The 19,671-nt window shown below is 44.4% G+C and overlaps 1 protein-coding gene across 3 annotated transcripts in view; it reads right to left on the minus strand.

Annotated features, from left to right (window-relative positions):
* LOC147729263 (anoctamin-1-like) overlaps nt 1-19,671 on the minus strand; it is a 921,928-nt gene that overhangs the window by 312,075 nt on the left and 590,182 nt on the right. For all 3 annotated transcript variants that reach the window (XM_086959573.1, XM_086959572.1, XM_086959574.1), the window contains one exon: nt 3,270-3,368. In XM_086959573.1, the coding sequence (XP_086815699.1) occupies nt 3,270-3,368 (99 nt within the window). The remainder of the gene's footprint in view (nt 1-3,269; nt 3,369-19,671) is intronic.

Genomic DNA, 19,671 nt, shown 5'->3' on the forward strand with positions numbered 1-19,671 from the left:
CTCCCCCTTTCTTTTTCTGTCTTACTGGTGCGTGCTTGTCTCATAGCGCCGGGACGCCCCATTGCTGGGGTAGCTGCTGCGCTTCACCAAACCTAGAAATAGAAATAGAAAGGTACCCTTCCTGTACAAATACAATCTTGCATGCAACACAGATACTCTTGAAGGGAGCCCGCATTAGTGCCTGGTCGTCCATTGTGCGCATGCACAAGTAGAAAGGACAGGAATGCACCATATTTCATAAATATGGTGGATTCTTGCTCTTTCACAATGGCGTAGGGCACTTACGACACTGCCCTACCCTAATTCCTTGGAAATGAGGCTCCTCTAGCAATATCATTCTTGAAATAACCTGCCAGCAGGAAAAACAAATCTACCTTCAAAAAAACATTTCGTGAATTTCATGTTTGTGTAGTGCTTTATAAATCATACTTCTGATCTGTATAAAACACACACGAGGCCTTTGAACACAGACCAGGATTTATATGGCTGCAAACAAATATTACGTTACCAAAAAACAACAGCTATTTGTGTTTGCAGTATTTATTCACCTTTAAAGTCTGCAGATTAGAGCAGCTGTGGTTTGCGTTCGATGAATCATTCTTGCGTTGGAAGTATAGGCTGTGCAAACATATACTTAGGGTGTGAGCACCCGTGGCCGGAAGTTGTAATTGTCTGTAATGAGTAGCTAGCAAGAGTAGTCCAACAATAGTAGTTTGCAAGCAGCCATTAGTTTGCAGGTGGCATCCATGCAGTCTAAACCACAGCAGCTAGCAGTTGTGCTTGACAACCATTCATAGCTGTGTGCACGCTTTCATTCCAACTGGTGGCCCTGCAGTCACAAGCACTGCAGTCTGTGTTTCAAGGACTTATCCACCTAGCGTGGAGCATAGCTACAAGTGATTGTCATCCTTGTTGAATGTGGAGCAAGTGTTGTGGTGGATACATTGTGAGTTTGTCCACAAGATGCATACTCTCCTTCTCCAGTTGGACACCAAACACCAGTACCAATTTCTCTCCCTGCATAACCGAAATAGCCAGATGGATAAAAACCAATAGTTTCAAGCTCAACATAGACCAGTTAAAAGAAGCAATCTTTGGCAAAGACACCTCGCTCTGGTACTCTACCAATTGGTCTGCTAAATTCAAACTAATACCCCTGCTAGCAACCAACACAATCAACCTCAGAGTAGTAATCGACAATCAACTGACCATGACAGGCACAGTGAATGTAGTCTACTTTTACTGCTTCAACATACTCAAGATGCTCTACAAGATCCACAAATGGCTCCTCACCAGCACTCGAACTGTGATCCAAGCCCTCATCACCACCAATCTGTACTACAACAAAACACTCTGTTGGTATCAACCCTCATCTGATTAAAAATTGCCAGACCTTACAAAACTCAGTGGGTAGCCTCATACCCAACATTCCACTGCACACTCATATCACCCTGTAATTCAAAGAAAGCTACTGGCTTCCAATCCATAAAGGAGCACACTCCAAACTTCTCACGCACACAAACAATCCATTAGACAAAATGGCCTCATGTACTTCAACAACCAGACACCTCTTCTCAGCCGGACTCCTACTTGCACACACACCCCAAATACGCAGACCTAGATTCAGTAGTCATGCCTTCTCCTACCTTGCTCATAAAGCCTGGACCAACCTGCAAGAAACTGTAGACCTAGCTCTTCATCTAGTCCCATCCCTGGCTAGCCTCATACAGCTCCTGCTTCAGCACCAGGATACCATCCTGGGTGAGTTGTGAGCTACAGAAGTATACATAACAGTAGAGTCATAAAAGCATATTGTAAGACATACTGGGAACAGAATAAAGTTAGAAGTAGTGCCAAGAATATGAACAGAGATGCAGATAAGGACTGTACACCAAACACAGCCCTGCCAAACCTATTCATAACAGACGTGCTTCCTTCCTCTTTTCTCTTTCTCTCTCTATGCATCCATTCTCCTAACCAATCTTTCTCCAAGCTTATCTTTCTCCTAGCCACTCTTTCTCTCCACTCTCTTATCCCTCTCTCTTTGGCATCCCTCCTTTCACTCTCTTTCCTTCACCTCACCTACCCTCATCTCTTTCTCGGGTTCTCTCCTGTCTCTCATCGATGATGCCCCTGGAATAAAGCCTTGGAAGCAGGAGAGCATCAGAGGTGGCCTAGGTCTACGATAATGCAGTAGGCATAGGCGGACACAAGAGCAGCTGTCTATGGATAACAGAATAGATTTTCACTGTTCTAAATAGCAAATGACTTAGAGGGTGACTACAGGTTGCACGGTATTGAAGGGCCATAAATCTGCATTTGAAAATAGCATTACCATGTAGTAACATAGTACCACTACCATGCTATTAAACATCATGCATTGGAAATGTAGATTTACTGTCATAACCCACACAGATTTCGCAGTTCAGTAAAAGTTTAACTCATTTAGCACTAGCTCTGAGCATGTGCTACATGGTAGCTACAGCTTGTGTCGGGGTGGAGGAGGGGATGTGGGGAGTCGGGGAGGGTAGGGGAAGCCATGTTCTGGCAGGAAAAGTAAAGATTGCTTCCCCTTACTGTTTCCAGGTAGAATTAACACCCTGTAAATTGGACCTGGTGTTTCAACACCTGGAAAATCTGGTGTTGGAGCAACAGTCCTCTTAGAATCAGATAGAGCGGGGTGTTTGGCAATTCAACTTCGCTCAACTCATAACTACAGCCTTAGAATCTCTGGACAGAATAAGGGCACTGAGGACAGATTTTCACTAGCCCAATGAGGACCATCCAACATGAGACAACAGGTCACTGCTGACAATCGCTTGTCAAACTGGACAGAAACTCTTCCAGTACTGCTGTACCACTGCAAAAGGAACAAATATCAACATTTGATGGAACTACGTATTGGTCCATAGACTGCAGAATGCCCACAGGTCCTGTAATACACCTCATCATACCAAACTACCAGTGCTCCACCTTTTGTTTCTAGGATATTGTCCAAAGGCGCAGACAGCTCTCGTATGCACCCTCTATGTTCCCAACAGCATAACCAGTCTACGAACACTACACCAGCGTATTGAAACTATCATTTACCCAACTGTCCAATCAGACCCCTCCCACTTTACTACTAGTATGTTCCCAAATGGCCCACATAGTTGTAGTACGTTCCCAGTATGACAACTAGTCTATTCTTACTTCGTATATTATATCCCAAAGAACACAACCAATCCTGTCCACCGCACCAGATGGGGCCTCGGTAGCATAGCTCTTACCTTTTTGGTGGGCATCTTAAGTTTCATAAACTCCGCTTCTCTGCACAGGACATTCCAGGGTGCATGTATTTTCACAAACCCCACGCCATGCAATTTGGTCTACAGTAAAAAATGTAAAACATTAAATTAGCTACAATAAGGGGGATATCTTTTTCTTAGCAGGCATTTGATCACAAGAAGGACAAACTCTAAACAGCATTTCTTCAAAAATTGCTAATTGTCAATATAATAGAGATACTAGATTAGCTGCTCAGTTAAAGATGAAATTATAGCCAAGTAGCGTGTGATATTAGCAGTAGTAACCAGCCTCACTGAGCACCTCAGCTCTCTCAACCCTTCTCAGATGACATTGACACATAGATTGGCAAGATCCTGTACCTACTAATGCACCAACTAGGTAACTGCTTCATAGCTCATTGTCTATCATAATGTGATGCTCGTGCAATCGCTGCATTATGCTGGGATGATTTGCATCACAGTGATCTTAAGTGGGCTAGGGAAACCAGAAAAGAATTGTTGTCACAAGGAAGACCAATAATGGAAATATATCCATCACAATGGACGTGTTTATCTAAGGTAGAAATTACAAATTTAGCTTTAAAACAAAGATCGAAAGATTGCTTCGTGAAAAAACACTCATTAGGTTTAACAGTGAACTCACAAGGTGCAGATACTTTGTTAAATTAGGTTTCATCTCTCCTGAATCAGATGATGCATTATCAAATATTAAAGTTTTGGATTGGACGAAATCCTCTTTTGTGATTCCATGGCATGTGCCTGAATTGAAGCTTTCATTTGTTTTCTGGTGGTGTGCACTTCAGTCAAAGTATATTTGTACTCATATGTAACTAGAATTTCATCTTTTTATTCTCTGCCAACGTCGCTTCTTAAAACTTTGATTTTCCATTAACTCATAATATCATTAGCTGAAATCAGATTTATGGGTGAGGCAACAGTCCTAGTGCAATTTGTAATGGCAATATAAAATTGATATGTATGCATAAGGATATGAAAATGTCATACCAAGATGTATACTTTAAACAGTTTAAGAAGGTACATGAATATTTCTGAATTGAGTTTTACTGTATTCCCTTATATTTTATAGACTGCTATTTGAATAAATGAATTGTTACAACTATTAGTACTAAGGATATACTTTTCCCTTGAAGACGCTTAAGCAGATTCTGGCTCCTGCACTCCAGAGTAAGAAGATGGCTATCTGTACAAGAGGTCTTACTTGGCGCATGAAATGGAACATCTGCTGTGTGTGGATTTGAGTTGAGACAATTCAACAGACAATAACCACTGAAGTGAGAATTTCTTTCATGTAACTATAAGATTTTTTTAGTGACCAGCTTGTGTGTTCGGCTACTATCGGGTTAATAACGACTAAGCATTCTTAGATGGCCACAAATGCGTGTGCATGCGAAGTGATGCACTGGTGACCGCTGTGGATTTATTTATTTTATTCATTTACCAATCTGAGATAACCAATGACCATTTTAGCACAGTAAGCTAATAAAAAGAAAGAATGTAATCTTTTTATTCCCTGCCGACGTCGCTTCTTAAAACCTATTTTTATCAAATATGTAACTTTGAATTTTCATTAACTCATAATATCATTAGCTGAACTTGTGTCAAGACTTCACAAAATTATTTTCAATGACCAAAAATGTCGGCAATTAAATATTGGCAGGAAGTGGAAGGACACGCAGAAACAGACAAGTGAGGAAGCGAGTTACTCAGTAGCAGTGTGCAGCGGCCAGGACCCCACATAATTGATTATTTAAAAGATAAAGGAAGTTATTAAAAAGCTCTATAGCTGGGGGTGGGGGAGTTGTGGGGTGGTGGTAGTGATGGACAAAATCAGGAAAAGGGAGAAAAGGCAATCATTTAGGAGCATCAAACTGAGATTTTAGGTATTATAGTATTATAGGCAGTAGCTCTTCAACATTACAGAGCTAAAGCTGTCTGTAGCCAGGGCTTTTAGTGGGATGAAAAAACTGCAGGGGATTGGGGGGGGCTCAAAGGGGCGTGGCTGATGTAATTAAGGGCGTGGCTAAAACTTAAAGTGAGCTGAACGTCTGTGCTAAGAGTGTGTGCTAAGAGTGTGCCCCCAAGTGCTAGTTTGAAGTTCCATTGCATCTAGATATATGATACAGAAAGTAACATTACACCTATAACAAGCCAGCACTATTGCCTCTATGAATGGTTGTTAGTTACAATAGAGAAACAAGCAACAACTAAGGCTTTGTTGTATAACATATTAAAAATGCTTCAGATCTGAAGCGATGAGACTGTGAAAAAAGATACTGAATCTTTTTGTAGTTACATCAAAGGCAGTGATGGGTGGCACTGCTGCAGAGGTAAGCTTTTTTTTTCACCCTGAGGGTGGCGGAAAAAACGGAGAGCCCGATAGGGATCCGTCTCAGCAGACAATTTTTAGAACTGCCAGTGCTGAGCACTGGCAAGACCCAGCCTACTTAAAGCCCTGTCTGTAGCCAAGACCTCAATAGGCCTTGCAGAGGCACAAGCGCACATTGGCAAAATGTGACCTTACGCCATGTTGTACACTATCAGTCAAATATGAAAATTCTGTAATGTCTATATTCTAAGTCATACTAGTCTTTCTATTTTTATCTAATTGAAAACATGAAACAACTTTTTCCAGAATGCACACTTAGGCTGCCAGATCTCCCAGCACTGGCTGATGGCGTCACATCCGGTACTGGCCATTGGTAGCACTGAATCTGGTGGCCCAGAGGGTGCCATTGGCTGCTGCTTTCAGGTGCAGCGGAATCCAACTTTGGAAAAGGTGATGGACAGAGTTTCTGAATGATGCAGAATACTCTCACCCAGTCAAGAGATCAGGGGTTGATCCATCACCGTTTTTTAGCTCACTGCACCATCCCAGCTCAGAACCTGGCTATATGCAAATTAGTCTGTTCCTGTCCCAGTGTATGATGGGAACAGGGCAAACCAAACTACCAAGCCAATTCTTATACTGGGAAGGAGACAAGCTTCCGGGGACCGGTTTCTGGCATTTCAGCCGTCGTCGGCTTGGCTTGCTTGAATCCTGATGGTGCAATGAGCTAGGGACTCACGTCTGAGTATACCCTCCCACACTAAGGGCCCGATGTAGGTAGGCCGTTACCGATCGGTAACGGCCGAAAATACCGATAAACAGCCATCGAGATGTAGGGAACAAAAAAAATAAATAATCGGAGTGAAATCCGAATCGGAATGAGTACCGAATGGGAAAGAATCCGATACGTACATACCGAAAATCGGATATGTAACGAATCGGTAAAACACCGAATCGGATGCAAACACCGAATCGGTCCATGTACCGAATCGGTAGTGACACCGAATCGGAAAATTACCGAATCGGTCCATGTACCGATTCGGTAGTGAGTCCGAATCGGAAAATTACCGAATCGGTCCATGTACCGATTCGGTAGTGACACCGAATCGGAAAATTACCGAATCGGTCCATGTACCGATTCGGTAGTGACACCGAATCGGTACATGGACCGATTCGGTCCATGTACCGAATCGGTAGATACACCGAATCGGACATGAGCCGAATCGGAAAACATACCGATTCGTATGAATCGCCGATCGGGAAATTCCCCGATTCCGACAGATGGGGAGATGTAGGGAGGCACAGAAACACCGAAATCGGCTCAAAATCGGTAGAATTCACTCGGTATTTACCATGGATTCCAATCAGGTGGTAACCAACTCCAACCCATATAAACAGTCCCAAAATGCATTGCAACTTGCAGGATGGCAGCTTTTTATGTCATTGCGAGGCGGCTACGGCTACATCAGGAAGGACAGAGGGAATGGCTAAGAAATGAACAGGTCTACAGACAGAGGATAACCCTGTTCATGCTCACAGAGGCAGAGATACTACAGAGATACAGGCTGGACTCTGACACCATACTTGAGCTCATCAGGGATCTCAAACCATTCTTGGACCACCACACCCCAAGGGCACACGCCATCCCTGCGCACATCCAGGTGCTATGCAGCCTACACCTGCTAGCGTCTGGCAGCTATCAAAGTGGAGTTGCAGCAGCAGGAGGGGTGAGCCAGAGCAGCCTGTCGAGGTTCTTCCACACATTCCTTGACGCCATGATACACAGGATGGACCAATACATCTCTTTCCCTGCAACCCACGCAGAACTGCTACAAACTAAAGCTGACTTCTACCAGATGGCACAATTTCCCTAAATCATTGGTTGCATAGATGGCACGCACATTCCGATTTGCCCACCAGCGGACACCGAATACATATACCGCAATCGGAAGTCTACACACACCATCAACGTGCAGGTGATCTGCAATGCAAAGTGCACCATCACAGACCTGGTAGCAAAATTTCCAGGGATTACCCATGACTCCTATATTTTCCAACAGAGCAGCATCTATGCACGGCTGATGGCTGGCGAATTTGGTGAAGGATACCTCCTAGGTGAGACACATCATCAGACCCCCATAACACATAGTAGCTAGGTGGAATACATGTATGCATGTGTGTAATGTAACCCCTTTCTCTTCCAGGCGACAGTGCATATGCCCTCCGCTCATTCATACTCACCCCCTACCTCAACCCCTCCACACCCAGCCAAAGGAGGTATAACCGGGCCCACATACGCACAAGGAATGTTGTCGAACGGACCTTTGGCATCTGGAAAAGTAGATTCAGATGCCTGCACAAGAGTGGAGGTGCAAGGCAGTATACCCCCATCACCTGCTGCAAGATCATAGCTGTATGTGCAATGTTACACAACCTTGCGGTGAAGAAGGGCACTGAGGTGGAGTTGTCTGACTACGAGGACCATGACGACGACGAAGCTGTGCCACTGACACAGCCAGCTGGGGTGTGTACGCCAAGTGATGGCAGATACAGACGTGAGGAGATTACTGAGAACTATTTCTGAGTGAGTACAGATGCAAAGACAGCTAAATTGTGGTTGGGAAAAAACAAATTTTAATACTGTTGCAACACAGTTACTGCACTGATGTGCAACAAAAAATGGTGTAAAGGAAAATAAAACAAAAGTCCAAGGTTCAGGTTGCCTCACCCGCCCTTGCAAGGCTATTTCTTTGCCCGCTTGCCAGACCCACTGGGGTGTCCCTCAGCCCCCTATGAATGACCAGCAGCATCTGCGGAGCGCCTGGTGATCCTACGTGGCTCAGACGCAGCGCTGGCCGGGCTGCTGCGGCTGCTGCTGTCCCCAGCATCACCCAGGTCCAGGGCAGGATTTGAGGCTGTGTTCGAGATGATCATGGCCTCCATAGCAGTGGTGATCCGGGCCATCCCCCTTGTGAGCTCTGCCGTATTCTGACTCAGGCTAGATTCCATGTTTGCACTGCGCTGGCACAGTTGTGCCGTCGCCGCAGCAAGGCGGCTCATGCAGCGGTTCTGTACCCGGGCATCCCGCCTGCGCACCAGCTCCTGCTCCTCCATTCTGCAACACAACTGGGTTATGGCAGTGGTTAGCCTGCCTAACCCTGCTGCCACCTCCTTGTTTGATTCCACGAAGGCCTGAAATCCCTTTACCATTTCTCCCATCTGCAGGTTGTGCTGCAGGAGCTGGCGTTGGCAGGCCATCGTGGATTTTGCCTGCTGCCTCTGTATCTTCACCATCTTTCCCTCGAGGCCCAGGAATACACTGCCCTCCCGTGCTGGTGCAGCAGTGGTGGTGATGGCACGGCGCCGGGCACTGCTGCTGCCGGCCTGCTGAGTGGGCTGGGGTGCCACTGGTGGGGGTGTGGTGCTGGCCGGTCCCTGAGCCCCTGCTCCCAGGACAGGTAGTACTGGTGGCAAAGCCATGGTTGTGGCAGGAGCTGATGTAGGTGGAATGGTGTCCCTTGTAGGGGAGTTCTCTGGGGAGAACTGCAAGGGGGGTGTGCTGGGCATTTGTGGGGAGTGCAGTGCTTCGAAGTCTATCACCAGGTCTCCCTCCATACCAAGCCCTAGGGTGTTTCCGTCCTCCTCCTCCTCCTGGGCAGCCTGGCTGGTGCTCGGCCCTGCGAGTGCAGTGTCAGATGGTGCTGCTGCCTCTGATGACAATGTTGTTCCGCCTGATGGTGCCCCTAGGTACAAAGAAGCATTTGTAAACTGAGTGCCGATGTATTACAGTCAGTACAATTAAAGCATTCCACATGTCCTTGCATCTCCTTAGACTGTGTCACACTGTTTCCTGTCTTGTGATTCTGCACTGCCATATTTTGCTAACTTCTGCTGACTACATGTACCATGATGCTTGTCTCTTGTATGTTGGTGACAGTACTGTGCTGGGGTTTGCCTATGCATTGTGTCTAATGGGGAGGTGTCTGGTAGGGTGTGTCATGATGCGCATGCTTCTTACCTGTAGCTGTAGCTCTCGCAGAGCTGTCCAGGGTCCCAATTCCACTAACACTCTCCCTCTCAATGGTGCTGGAGACCAGTTCCTCCAGCTCGGTGAGGGGTGGCGCCGGGTTCCTGCCTCCTCCAGTGACTCCAGCCTGCCTCTGGATCTCTGCCATCTTCCTTTTTGTGAGGCTGCGGATGTCGTAGAATCTCTTCTTGAGTTCATCCACGGACCTGGGGGTGACACCCACAGCATTCACCTTCTGGGCGATTTCGGCCCAGATCCTCCTCTTGGTGCTGTCTGGCACATTGAGGGACAGCTTTCCAAACAGCTGGCGGTGCACCCTCACCACCTCCTCGACCAACACCTGAAGCTCGGTGGTGCTGAACTTCGGCTTCCTCTTCTGGGAGGACTTCTGGCTCTCGCTCTGGTCTGCCATGTTCTTCACTACAGTTCACAACCTCCTACTCCCACTGCTGCTAACTGTGAGTGTTGAGCTCAGGCAGACTCTCCAGAAACTTCTTAATTAGCTGCACCTGCCAGGGTTGCCACTCCCAGTTTGGGTGGGGGAGGGGGAGCCACCTCATTGGCTGAATCGGCTTTTGCCGAATCGGCTTTTACGGAATCGGATATTACTGAATCGGTAAAATCCGAATCGGTATTATCCGATTCGTATTTTACCGAATCGGTTTCTTCAATGCATTCCTATGGGCTTTTTCGCCATGGGTGTGTTTTCATGGCTACGATTCTATGATTGCCGAATCGGATTTCACCGAATCGGCTATTTCCGAGTCGGTGTTACCCGAATCAGGACTATCCGATTCGGTGTTGGCCGAATCGGTAATTTCCGATTCGTTGTTAGCCGATTCGGTAATTCCCGATTCGGTCCGTGCCGAATCGGAACGTACCGATTCTCATTACCGATGCCGACCGAATCGGTATTCATTCGCATTTTTTTTCCTACATCTCGTTTTCCGATTTCAGAATACCGATTCGGACCGCCTTGGTATTTTGAAATCGGAAAATCCCTTTTACCTACATCGGGCCCTCAGTGCGGATAAAATCAATTTTGGAAAAGGTGATGGACAGAGTTTCTGAATGATGCAGAATACTCCTACCCAGTCAAGAGATCAGTGCTTGATCCAACACCTTACTCCACTGGCCGAGCCGGTGTGGAACCCCTCTCCTACCAGCATTTTAGACCAGCTGTGAACACAACATCCACACAGCCTAGTTATTTCATATCCTGTCAACAATCTATCTTCCTAAGGCACTTCCTTCCTGAAGGAAGACTGCAGTTCATATTTAATAAGGCGCACAACAATATTCAATGAAACTGAAACTGTACATTTGTAGGAGATTTGTAAAAAGTATTTCTCTGACGCGGTCCTACAACTTTCTACCTTAGTTTTACATTCATTGATTTGTCATGCAAGTTTAAGTATGGTAGAGACATTGAGTGTGAACTCAATGCAAGCTGAAATGTTAAAACATAACGTTGTGGCAGTAGCCAATCGTCTTTGTAGCATTAAATATGAAAGGACTCGGCTAATGAACTAGGGAAAATAACACAAACAGGAGTCACTATGCAATGTACTTTTATTTGCAGATTCATATCTTTCTTACGAAGTCACACACTAAGATGAGTTCACATGGCAGCAGTGCCTATCAAACTATGTCCCATCTGCTCGTTCTTTAACAGAACAAACAAACACACACATTGTAAACACCATGCGGTAAGCAACACATTAAAAAAACACCACAAACAGGTCTGTAGAGTCCAGTGAGTCAAATACAGTGCAAGCTGTGCTAATTAGAACTGGCACATGATGAAATACTGGTGCACAAAACAAAAGGTGGCGTGGCTCTAATCCACTCCATTCACGCGTATGAATTGTCAACCTGCACCTGCCACACCTCTGTACTAGCACAGGCTGATGCCACCACAATGGATCATCACTACATGTATCTATCGCCTACCTCAGCCCAACCTACTTATATGATGTAGATAGACATTTGTTGATAAGATCTCGTACTTCATGAAAACACTTATGATAATTACAAATCTGTTTGTACCAATGCCCGTACTTTCCAATTACAATTTACTTTTTTTGCCACCTTCAGTGCACTGAAAGACCAACACATAATTGTTAGCATGCAGTATAAAGCACCCTCTCACAGGACTTCCAAGCCCTACACTACACAAACCTAAGTCAAGCCTAGGTCGACTACCATGAAGGAGGGTATCTTTCATATCTCATCTGAGTTCAGCACATCAGACCTCCTCCTCATTTAACACCCGCTCTGCTGACACTCCAAATAAATACCTACTCGTCTTTTTGAAGAGTACTACTCATTTACACTACTGACCTTGACTCTACCTCAAATTCATAGCTTTACTACTACACACGTCTTCTTTACATCTCTCCTTCAGCTAATCTTAACTATCAATACAGTTTCAACGAATGGTCAACCAATGAACATCCTTCCTTCAACTAAAAGGGTAATGACCACGAGGGAAAATAAAAAGCAACTTGGTATGTCCACAGAGTTTAATCATATATAGCACATACCTATGAGGAGAGCTCCCCTCTACCTTAGTGTGACTGCATAATTCTTAATTTAGTGTAGGCAGCCCCTCTCTTAGAGATGTGTCCATGGAGCAATGAATACACCAGTTGTTTAACCCCTGGGCTGCTGCGGCTATTCCCCTGCTGTGCTGGGGGGCGGGGGCCATGCTCATGACGAGCTCAGCTCGTCATGAGCCACGGTGCTCCGGTGCTCATGACGAGCTCAGCTCGTCAAGACCACGCCCGTTTAATGGAACGCTCAGCACAGCAGGGGAATTAGCCCAGCGTGCGAGCGTTCAACGGGCCATGACGAGCTCAGCTCGTCATGAGCACCGGAGCACCGTGGCTCATGACTAGCTCGTCATGGGCATGGGAGGGGTTAACTAGGGAGACACTCTCCCCTGAACCCTTAATTTGAATCTTTCTTCCTGCCTTCATTGCCATGAACATCACTGTGCATTCAAGATGTGCATTCGGAAGTCTCCCTGCGGCCAGAGCGGTGAAACTCGCCGGTCATCCCCATAACTGGAAAAATTAATCTGGACGCTTCTGTTTAATTACAAGTCCATCTCAATCTTCTTTGAGGCCATGGCACTGGAGTGAGCTCTGGGTCACCTAGCCCTCCAGAAAGTGCAAGCTGGGATCCTTAAAAGATCCTCTCTTTGGAACCCTCATTCCACTGTATGGAAACTAACTTGCTATATACGGTCTATAAAATCCTTTCAGCACATTAAAAACTGAAAATGTCCGCAACACTTCTCATTGCACATCCGAGATACTAGCCAAGCAGTGCCCAGTTGGAATAAACCAAGAGGCCCTTTTACAGCAACTGTCGCAACACCAAAGCCAAACCCTAACAGCTATTTGCTTTGTACTGGGTTGTGATAAAAGTAAGCCACTTCATTGATGGTCTACACCCTAATGAATTGCGCCTTGAATGGCCACAAACTCCACAAACACCTCCTACCCTGCTCCTTTCTTAAATAACAATGAAATCAGCTATGATAAAAGGGCTGTCCTTTGCCTAAAGGAACAAAGCTGTCATCAATCAATCTCATTTCTAATTCAGAAGGGCCCCAGTCCTCACTCATAACCTTAATAACAAACAAGTCAGCACCAGGACGCCCTCTTTGGTTGATAGTTGTGTTTTATGAATGTTCTATTAGTCAATCAAGTTGACTTGTTACCATAGGAATGGTATCTCTCTTCATTGCCTGTTGCAATCCGCTGAAACCTGGACAAGCTCAGAGCTTTCCACAACAGACAAGAGATCACCCACATTTAAGCTCAATTCCTGAACTTCGATATTAAATCTAAAGACATCATGTTATGCACCACCCCTCACTATGACACTTACTATTTCCAATTATAAGCACATTATACTTTAGAAAAAAATATAGTTCACCAAACCTCCTAATGCAACAATGCAAGAAACTTAACGGTATAGCAGACAATAATTTTTGATGTTCATTAATCTACAAAGCATCTTACAAATAGATGGAATTTTAACAGATGGTGACAGCATGGATAATACTTAAAGGAGTGCTACTTTTTTTCTAACTTTAATTATGAGAAGGGCCTAAAGAAAATATTTTATAATAGAAAGAGAACTCAACATCATTCGTAGGAATCCCATGAATGCAATTTTTTAAACCTGCAGTCTCAAACAAATATAAAAGACACGTGTGATTTTTAGTTTCAACAAATGCCTTCATCTTCTCTCTGGTTTAGGGATCATGAAGCAAACCATCATGCTAGCCCTTTCAAGAAGCGGCATTTCCTGTCGGGGACGGACTCTGGTATGGAAGAACTCTGCAAATGACATGGATGTCAAAGTTTGCCTGATATCAGAAGCCTTGTTCTAAAACAAGTCTTGCTAATTTTAGACATCCTTTAAAATTATAAGGACTAAAATATTAATATTCCTCTAAATCACTCCCTTGTAGCCACATCAAGTTCCCACCGTTATCTGCTTCCTGTTACAGCCCTAACTAGATGGCTCAGGCTGCAGAATGGAAATCCCTCAATTCTATTTCGAGCCATTTCACAGATAAGCCGTCATAGTAGTCCCCTTTGCTTAGTTTGTAAAAGACATTAGTGCCAGGGCTCTCGGTAGGAGGCCGCCTCAGCGTCCACCACCCATTGCCCTGGTAGCTCTGCAAATGACAATACCTACACAACTAACAACCTTCACACTGCTACAGGTGTCACAATTCAGACTGCTCGAGGCCCACAGGGCCATAATAATGGAAGGTATTAATTGTTCATGGTATCACTGATTACTTGTGGTTCGGTAAAGTACAGTTTCAGTAGTCTATACCATTCTCATACGCAGTACCATTCATATAAGCGCTATTAACCTCGGGTTGAACGTGCACTCTATAAGCTTCTCTTTCATTCATTCATTCAATGAGTGTCAGAGAAGCGATGTAAATCAATGGAGCTCCCAGAAAAACTATTGTAGTAGTAAGAAGGGTATTAATCAGGTAAGAAAAGGTGTGTTGTGTTGGTTCCAGAGGGATTGATGTATTGATAGTGATGGTGGGGTGATTGTAAATCAGAACATTTGCCAGAAGAGGGGTAGCTCAAATGCTGGGGAGACTGAGCCGGCAAATACAGCTGTTGTACAAATAATGAATTATACATCAGGTGATGGATGTAATGCTTGGATTAATTTCAGCCACCGTTAATGACTCGGGCATCCTCCCTGTCCATTGTTACTCTGCCCACCATGTCAACACAGTTTGGACCCAGCCATATGCAAATTAATATTACGCCTGCTCCAGTGGGTACTTACCAACCTGAACTGCCAGGCCAGGTCCTCCCACTACAAGGACACTAGCAACACAGGACTGGTTTCCCCCTTGTTAAGGCTCAGCAGCCAGGTATTGCCTGGTTCCTGTGATTCAGTGTGGAAGGAACCAACGTCTGGGCGTACCTGTCCCACTTAGCGCAACACTTTAGAGAATACAAAAAGTGATGATGGAATACTTGTATTGATTTCAGCCAGCGGTACCTATTACAGGCTGCTTGATAATTTACTCACATAGCACCAAATGAAAGTATTTCGCCGTTGTCTGTATGCACTCTATTTCTGCCAACAAATTGAGCCACAGAGTCTAAATGATTTTTCTGGTATGTGCTCAAGGAAATTGAAGAGAATTATATCCAGTGGATCAGGAGACAATGTTGCCACGCCCATGTGGGATATTTTGTCACTCCTCAATTTTTAGCCAACACGCTGACTTCTACTTCTGCGAATTTATTGTTACAACGGGAGGACTAGCTGAAGGTTCCAGATAAGGCTAGTGTTAGGTAAAATTGTTAGTGTTAGGTGAAATTGAGCAATGTCGGTAAAATTTACCTTTGGCAAAAAGCAGATGAATTTCCACACTTCATTTGAGGAGAGGCTTATACCATTGGGTCCACTGCATTGGGTGATTACCTACCGTTGGACAAACTCCCATTAACATTCAACTTTAGCTACATTCCTCAATATGCTGTATGCTAGGTAACTGACTTAAAAATTCCATGTTTGCTCAAGGCGGTGTCCGCCTAAGGTCAGGAAGCAAAGTATGAACATTTTTTAACAGACCTCTACATCACCTTTCCTGTTTTGTTGTATAGGACTTAAACTGGTACTGGAACGCTTGAAAATATTGGATTATGTTTACGAATGTACATTTGGCGACGAGAAAGAGCTAAATATAGAGTTCAATGCCCTCAGACAGCCATTGGAAAGCTTTCTAAAGTGTTACATTGCCAGACTGAGGTATAAAGCCTGGGAATGAAACAGTTCTTAAGCTTTAGTGATGTAGGTATTGTTTCTGTCTTTTCAAGTAAAGTGGTTGCATTGATGTGCTGTGTGTGTCAGTACGTAGAATTAAATTGAATGTTTGTAGTGGGTATCCCTAACTTTGACAGTTTTAAAACTTAATAGTTGATCCTAATAGGATTTAGCTACGTGCCGATCTTACTTACAATTTTCTGTATAGATTTTGAGTAGCTGTGTCACGTTACTGATGTACATTTTGCGTATGACTGCAGTATAATGAATTGCTTTTGTGGGTTACCTGGTTTGGTGAATGGGTGGGATTAGCACATGCCAATTCTGTATTGTTGGTGCGATTTTATTGAGAATAGAAACTGTGTGAGGGATATGTATCAAGTTAGGCCATGTTGTCTCTTGAGTGATGTGTTGTATGCAATGTGTACTAAGACCCTGATATTATGTGTGAGTCTGAAGTGGTTTGTCAAATGACTTCTGAGGGTGTGAGAGTCATGTGATGCAAAGGGGTCTTGCCAGGCTATGGTGTAGAGACCATGGTAGTTGTTAACAAGGCAGGTCTTGTCTTACTTTAGGCATAGAAATCCAGAAGTCATAATGTTGTTTTAGTGAATGCATACTCTGCTACTGTTAAGATGGAACTTCTGGCCAGTTAGACTTCTGTGAGTCTTTCTATTCTTGTAGGAGTGGAGTTGTCTGTAGCATGTACTAGGGCAGTGTATAGTTGGTTAGAGTGCTTTAATGACCGGGCCCTCTGTAAGTTGGAAAGTTGCTAGGCTTGTGGGCTTCATAGAAGGACAGTTGTGGGTAGCCTGTAGTTTTGCAGTAGTCTGTGTAGTTTTTCACTGTCACACTGTGAATGGAGATCCTCCTATGAAGTGGAACAGGTCTAGTCGGTTGTCTGACCTGGCCCTTTCTGCAGTTTCATTCCAAATGTTTTGCCTTCTTACCCCTACTTTGTGTTGAATTTGTTTAGTTGGCTTTAGGACTATTTGTACTTTACCACTGCTCACCAGTGCTAAAGTGCTTGTGCTCTATCCTTAAAACATGATAGAGTTGTCTTATACCGATTGTCATATTTAATTTACTTGTAAGCCCCTGGTAAAGTGGCACTACATGTACCCAGGGCCTGACAATTTTATGCTATTAGTAGGCCTGCAGCACTGGTTGTTATACCTACTTAAGTAGCCCTTTAAACATGTCTCACTGCAGAGCCTGTGTTTGTAGTTTTGAACTGTTATTTTGGCCTGGCAAACTGAACCTTCAGACAGGCAGAAACTTTCTTTTATAATACATGTAAGTCAACTCTAGGGTAAGCCCTTGACAGCCTAGACGGCACAGTGCAATATATTTAAACAGTAGGACATGTCATTTTTAGTTTTACATGTCCTGGTAGCGAATACTACTGCAAGACCTCTTTCTCCCATAGGATAACATTGGAGTTGCCTTATTACATTTTATGGCCATCAATTTTTATTGGTAAGGGATGATCTATTCATGTTTGATGTCTCTAGAGTCGAAATTTAAATCCTACGAGAAGTTGGATACTAAATTATGGTTCTGAAAATGGCATTTTCAGAAAGTTGGCCTTTATTTGCCTTAGCATGAAAATGTGGCTGGTTAACAGAAAGTTAACACAGGCTCAGTGGCGCACAACTTTAGTATGTTCTAATGATCAAACCTATTTCGTACGTTTAAACATTTAAACGTACGTAATAGGTTTGATCATTAGAACATACTAAAGTTGTGCGCCACTGAGCCTGTGTTAACTTTCTGTTAACCAGCCACATTTTCATGCTATAGACAGAGTGTTAGGGTACACTCTATCAGTCGCAGCACACAGATCACTATACTAGTGCTAAACAAGATAAATAGAGAGATTAAATTGGAGTGCTCGGTGCACAATTGTTTATTTTCTTTATTTGCCTTAGGCATTTGGTGCCTGCAGCTTGTATCTGGTCACGTGATAGGGTGTCGTTGGCAGTTGGGCTTTGTATGTATCTCCTAGATAGCCATACATAATGAGAGCATAGGTGTGACTGGATGTGCCAACAATGCCAGGATGGGTAGGAGTAGCTGGGCCTAGCCTCATTTACACCTGAATATGCTGTGTCCTGTCTCCACACAGAGGTCCTAATGACCCTGAATTGTCACTTCAGCAAGCTGAGAGCCAGAGAAGGCAGGGAATTCCATGTATTTCAAAACCACTGTCTAGAAGCTTCTCCCTATTTCGAGAAGCAGCGCCTAAGTGTATAAAAGAGGGACCACAGACACCAACTCTTCAGTGTATTTTTGAACCTGTGGATACTCTTCTAGGAATAAGGACTGCCATTCTGCTGTACTACTACTACTACTCTAAAGGTACTACTGCCCTGCTGTGCTGACCTGCTACTCTCTTGCTTGGGTAGGAAGAACTGGATCTGCAACTTATCTTGTACCGAGGACCCCAGCCTGACTCAAAGGGCTAGTATGCTGGCCTCCTGATGTGAGCCTCAGGGACATAAAAGGCTCCCCAACAGTGCCTGGACCTGTCTTCAGTGAGATCCTGACTACCAAGTGGTGACTTATGTCCTGGACTCTTGGTGTGCCTCTTTGGCTCTTGAAATAAAGCTTGAGGGTTCTTTGTGACTGCAAACAAGCCCTTTCGCACCAGAACTGCGCCGCATGGACCAGAAATCTATGCAAGCCACAGCCAGCAAGTCTTTGCACAGCAAGCATTGTTTGCAGTGGTGGACCATCAACACAAAGCTCTAACCCACTCATCCATGACGTCCAGCCTACTATTCGAGCTTTGCCGACTACCGCTAGCGATGCTCTCCTTGATCCCCCCGATCCCTCTAAAGTGAATAGTACTTTTGGCACAAAACTTTAGACAGTAAAACTCCAGCTGGACTAATCTAGCACTGTCTCAGACCCATGCTCCATTGAGGTAGGACTGGAGTTAAGACCTTGGCCAAGTCCAGCACAATCAGATATACATGGTGCTTTATGCATTTATGTGCTCTTTTACAGTTCATTCTATGAAAAATCATAACTCAGGTTCTACTGATTGGATTTTTGTCATTTTTGGTCTAATTTTGTTTATTAAATTAAGCTCTATTTTGTGAGATCATTTTGTGTGGCATTTTATGGTTTGAAATGTGTTCCACAAATACTTTACACATTGCCTCCCAATTACGCCTGACTGCTCTGTGCCAAGCTACCAGGGAGTTGAGCATAGGTTCATTTGGGGTTTGCCTGTGCCTTACTCTAATTAGGATTATGGTTGCTGCTTGACCAGGGCCCACACCCTAGTTAACACCTTCGACACCTTCGACGCTCAGCTCGTCATGAGGTACACCTCTCGTACACTCATGCCGAGCTGAGCTCGTCATGAAGCATGGCAATCAAGAAATGTCAGCACAGGGGGGGAAAACCATAAGCGTCGATGGTGTTAAAAAGGAGCCTACTTTCTAACATAGGTCTACTGGTGCAGGAGGCTTGGGAGGAGAGTTTGCACCCTACTGTACAATTGTGTATAATGTTTTATGTTCAGGCACTGGTAAGGACCGCTGCCAATATCACAGGCTCCTGATGGGATTGTGTAAGCAGTAGTTAGTTGAACTTGTATCTGAAGATCCTAACTGTAAATGAAATTACTGTATTGCTCTTTACTATGTGTTGATGAGGTATTTTACAAG

This window comes from Lissotriton vulgaris, chromosome 2_2, assembly GCF_964263255.1.
Source record: "Lissotriton vulgaris chromosome 2_2, aLisVul1.2, whole genome shotgun sequence".
Classification (NCBI taxonomy): domain Eukaryota; kingdom Metazoa; phylum Chordata; class Amphibia; order Caudata; family Salamandridae; genus Lissotriton; species Lissotriton vulgaris.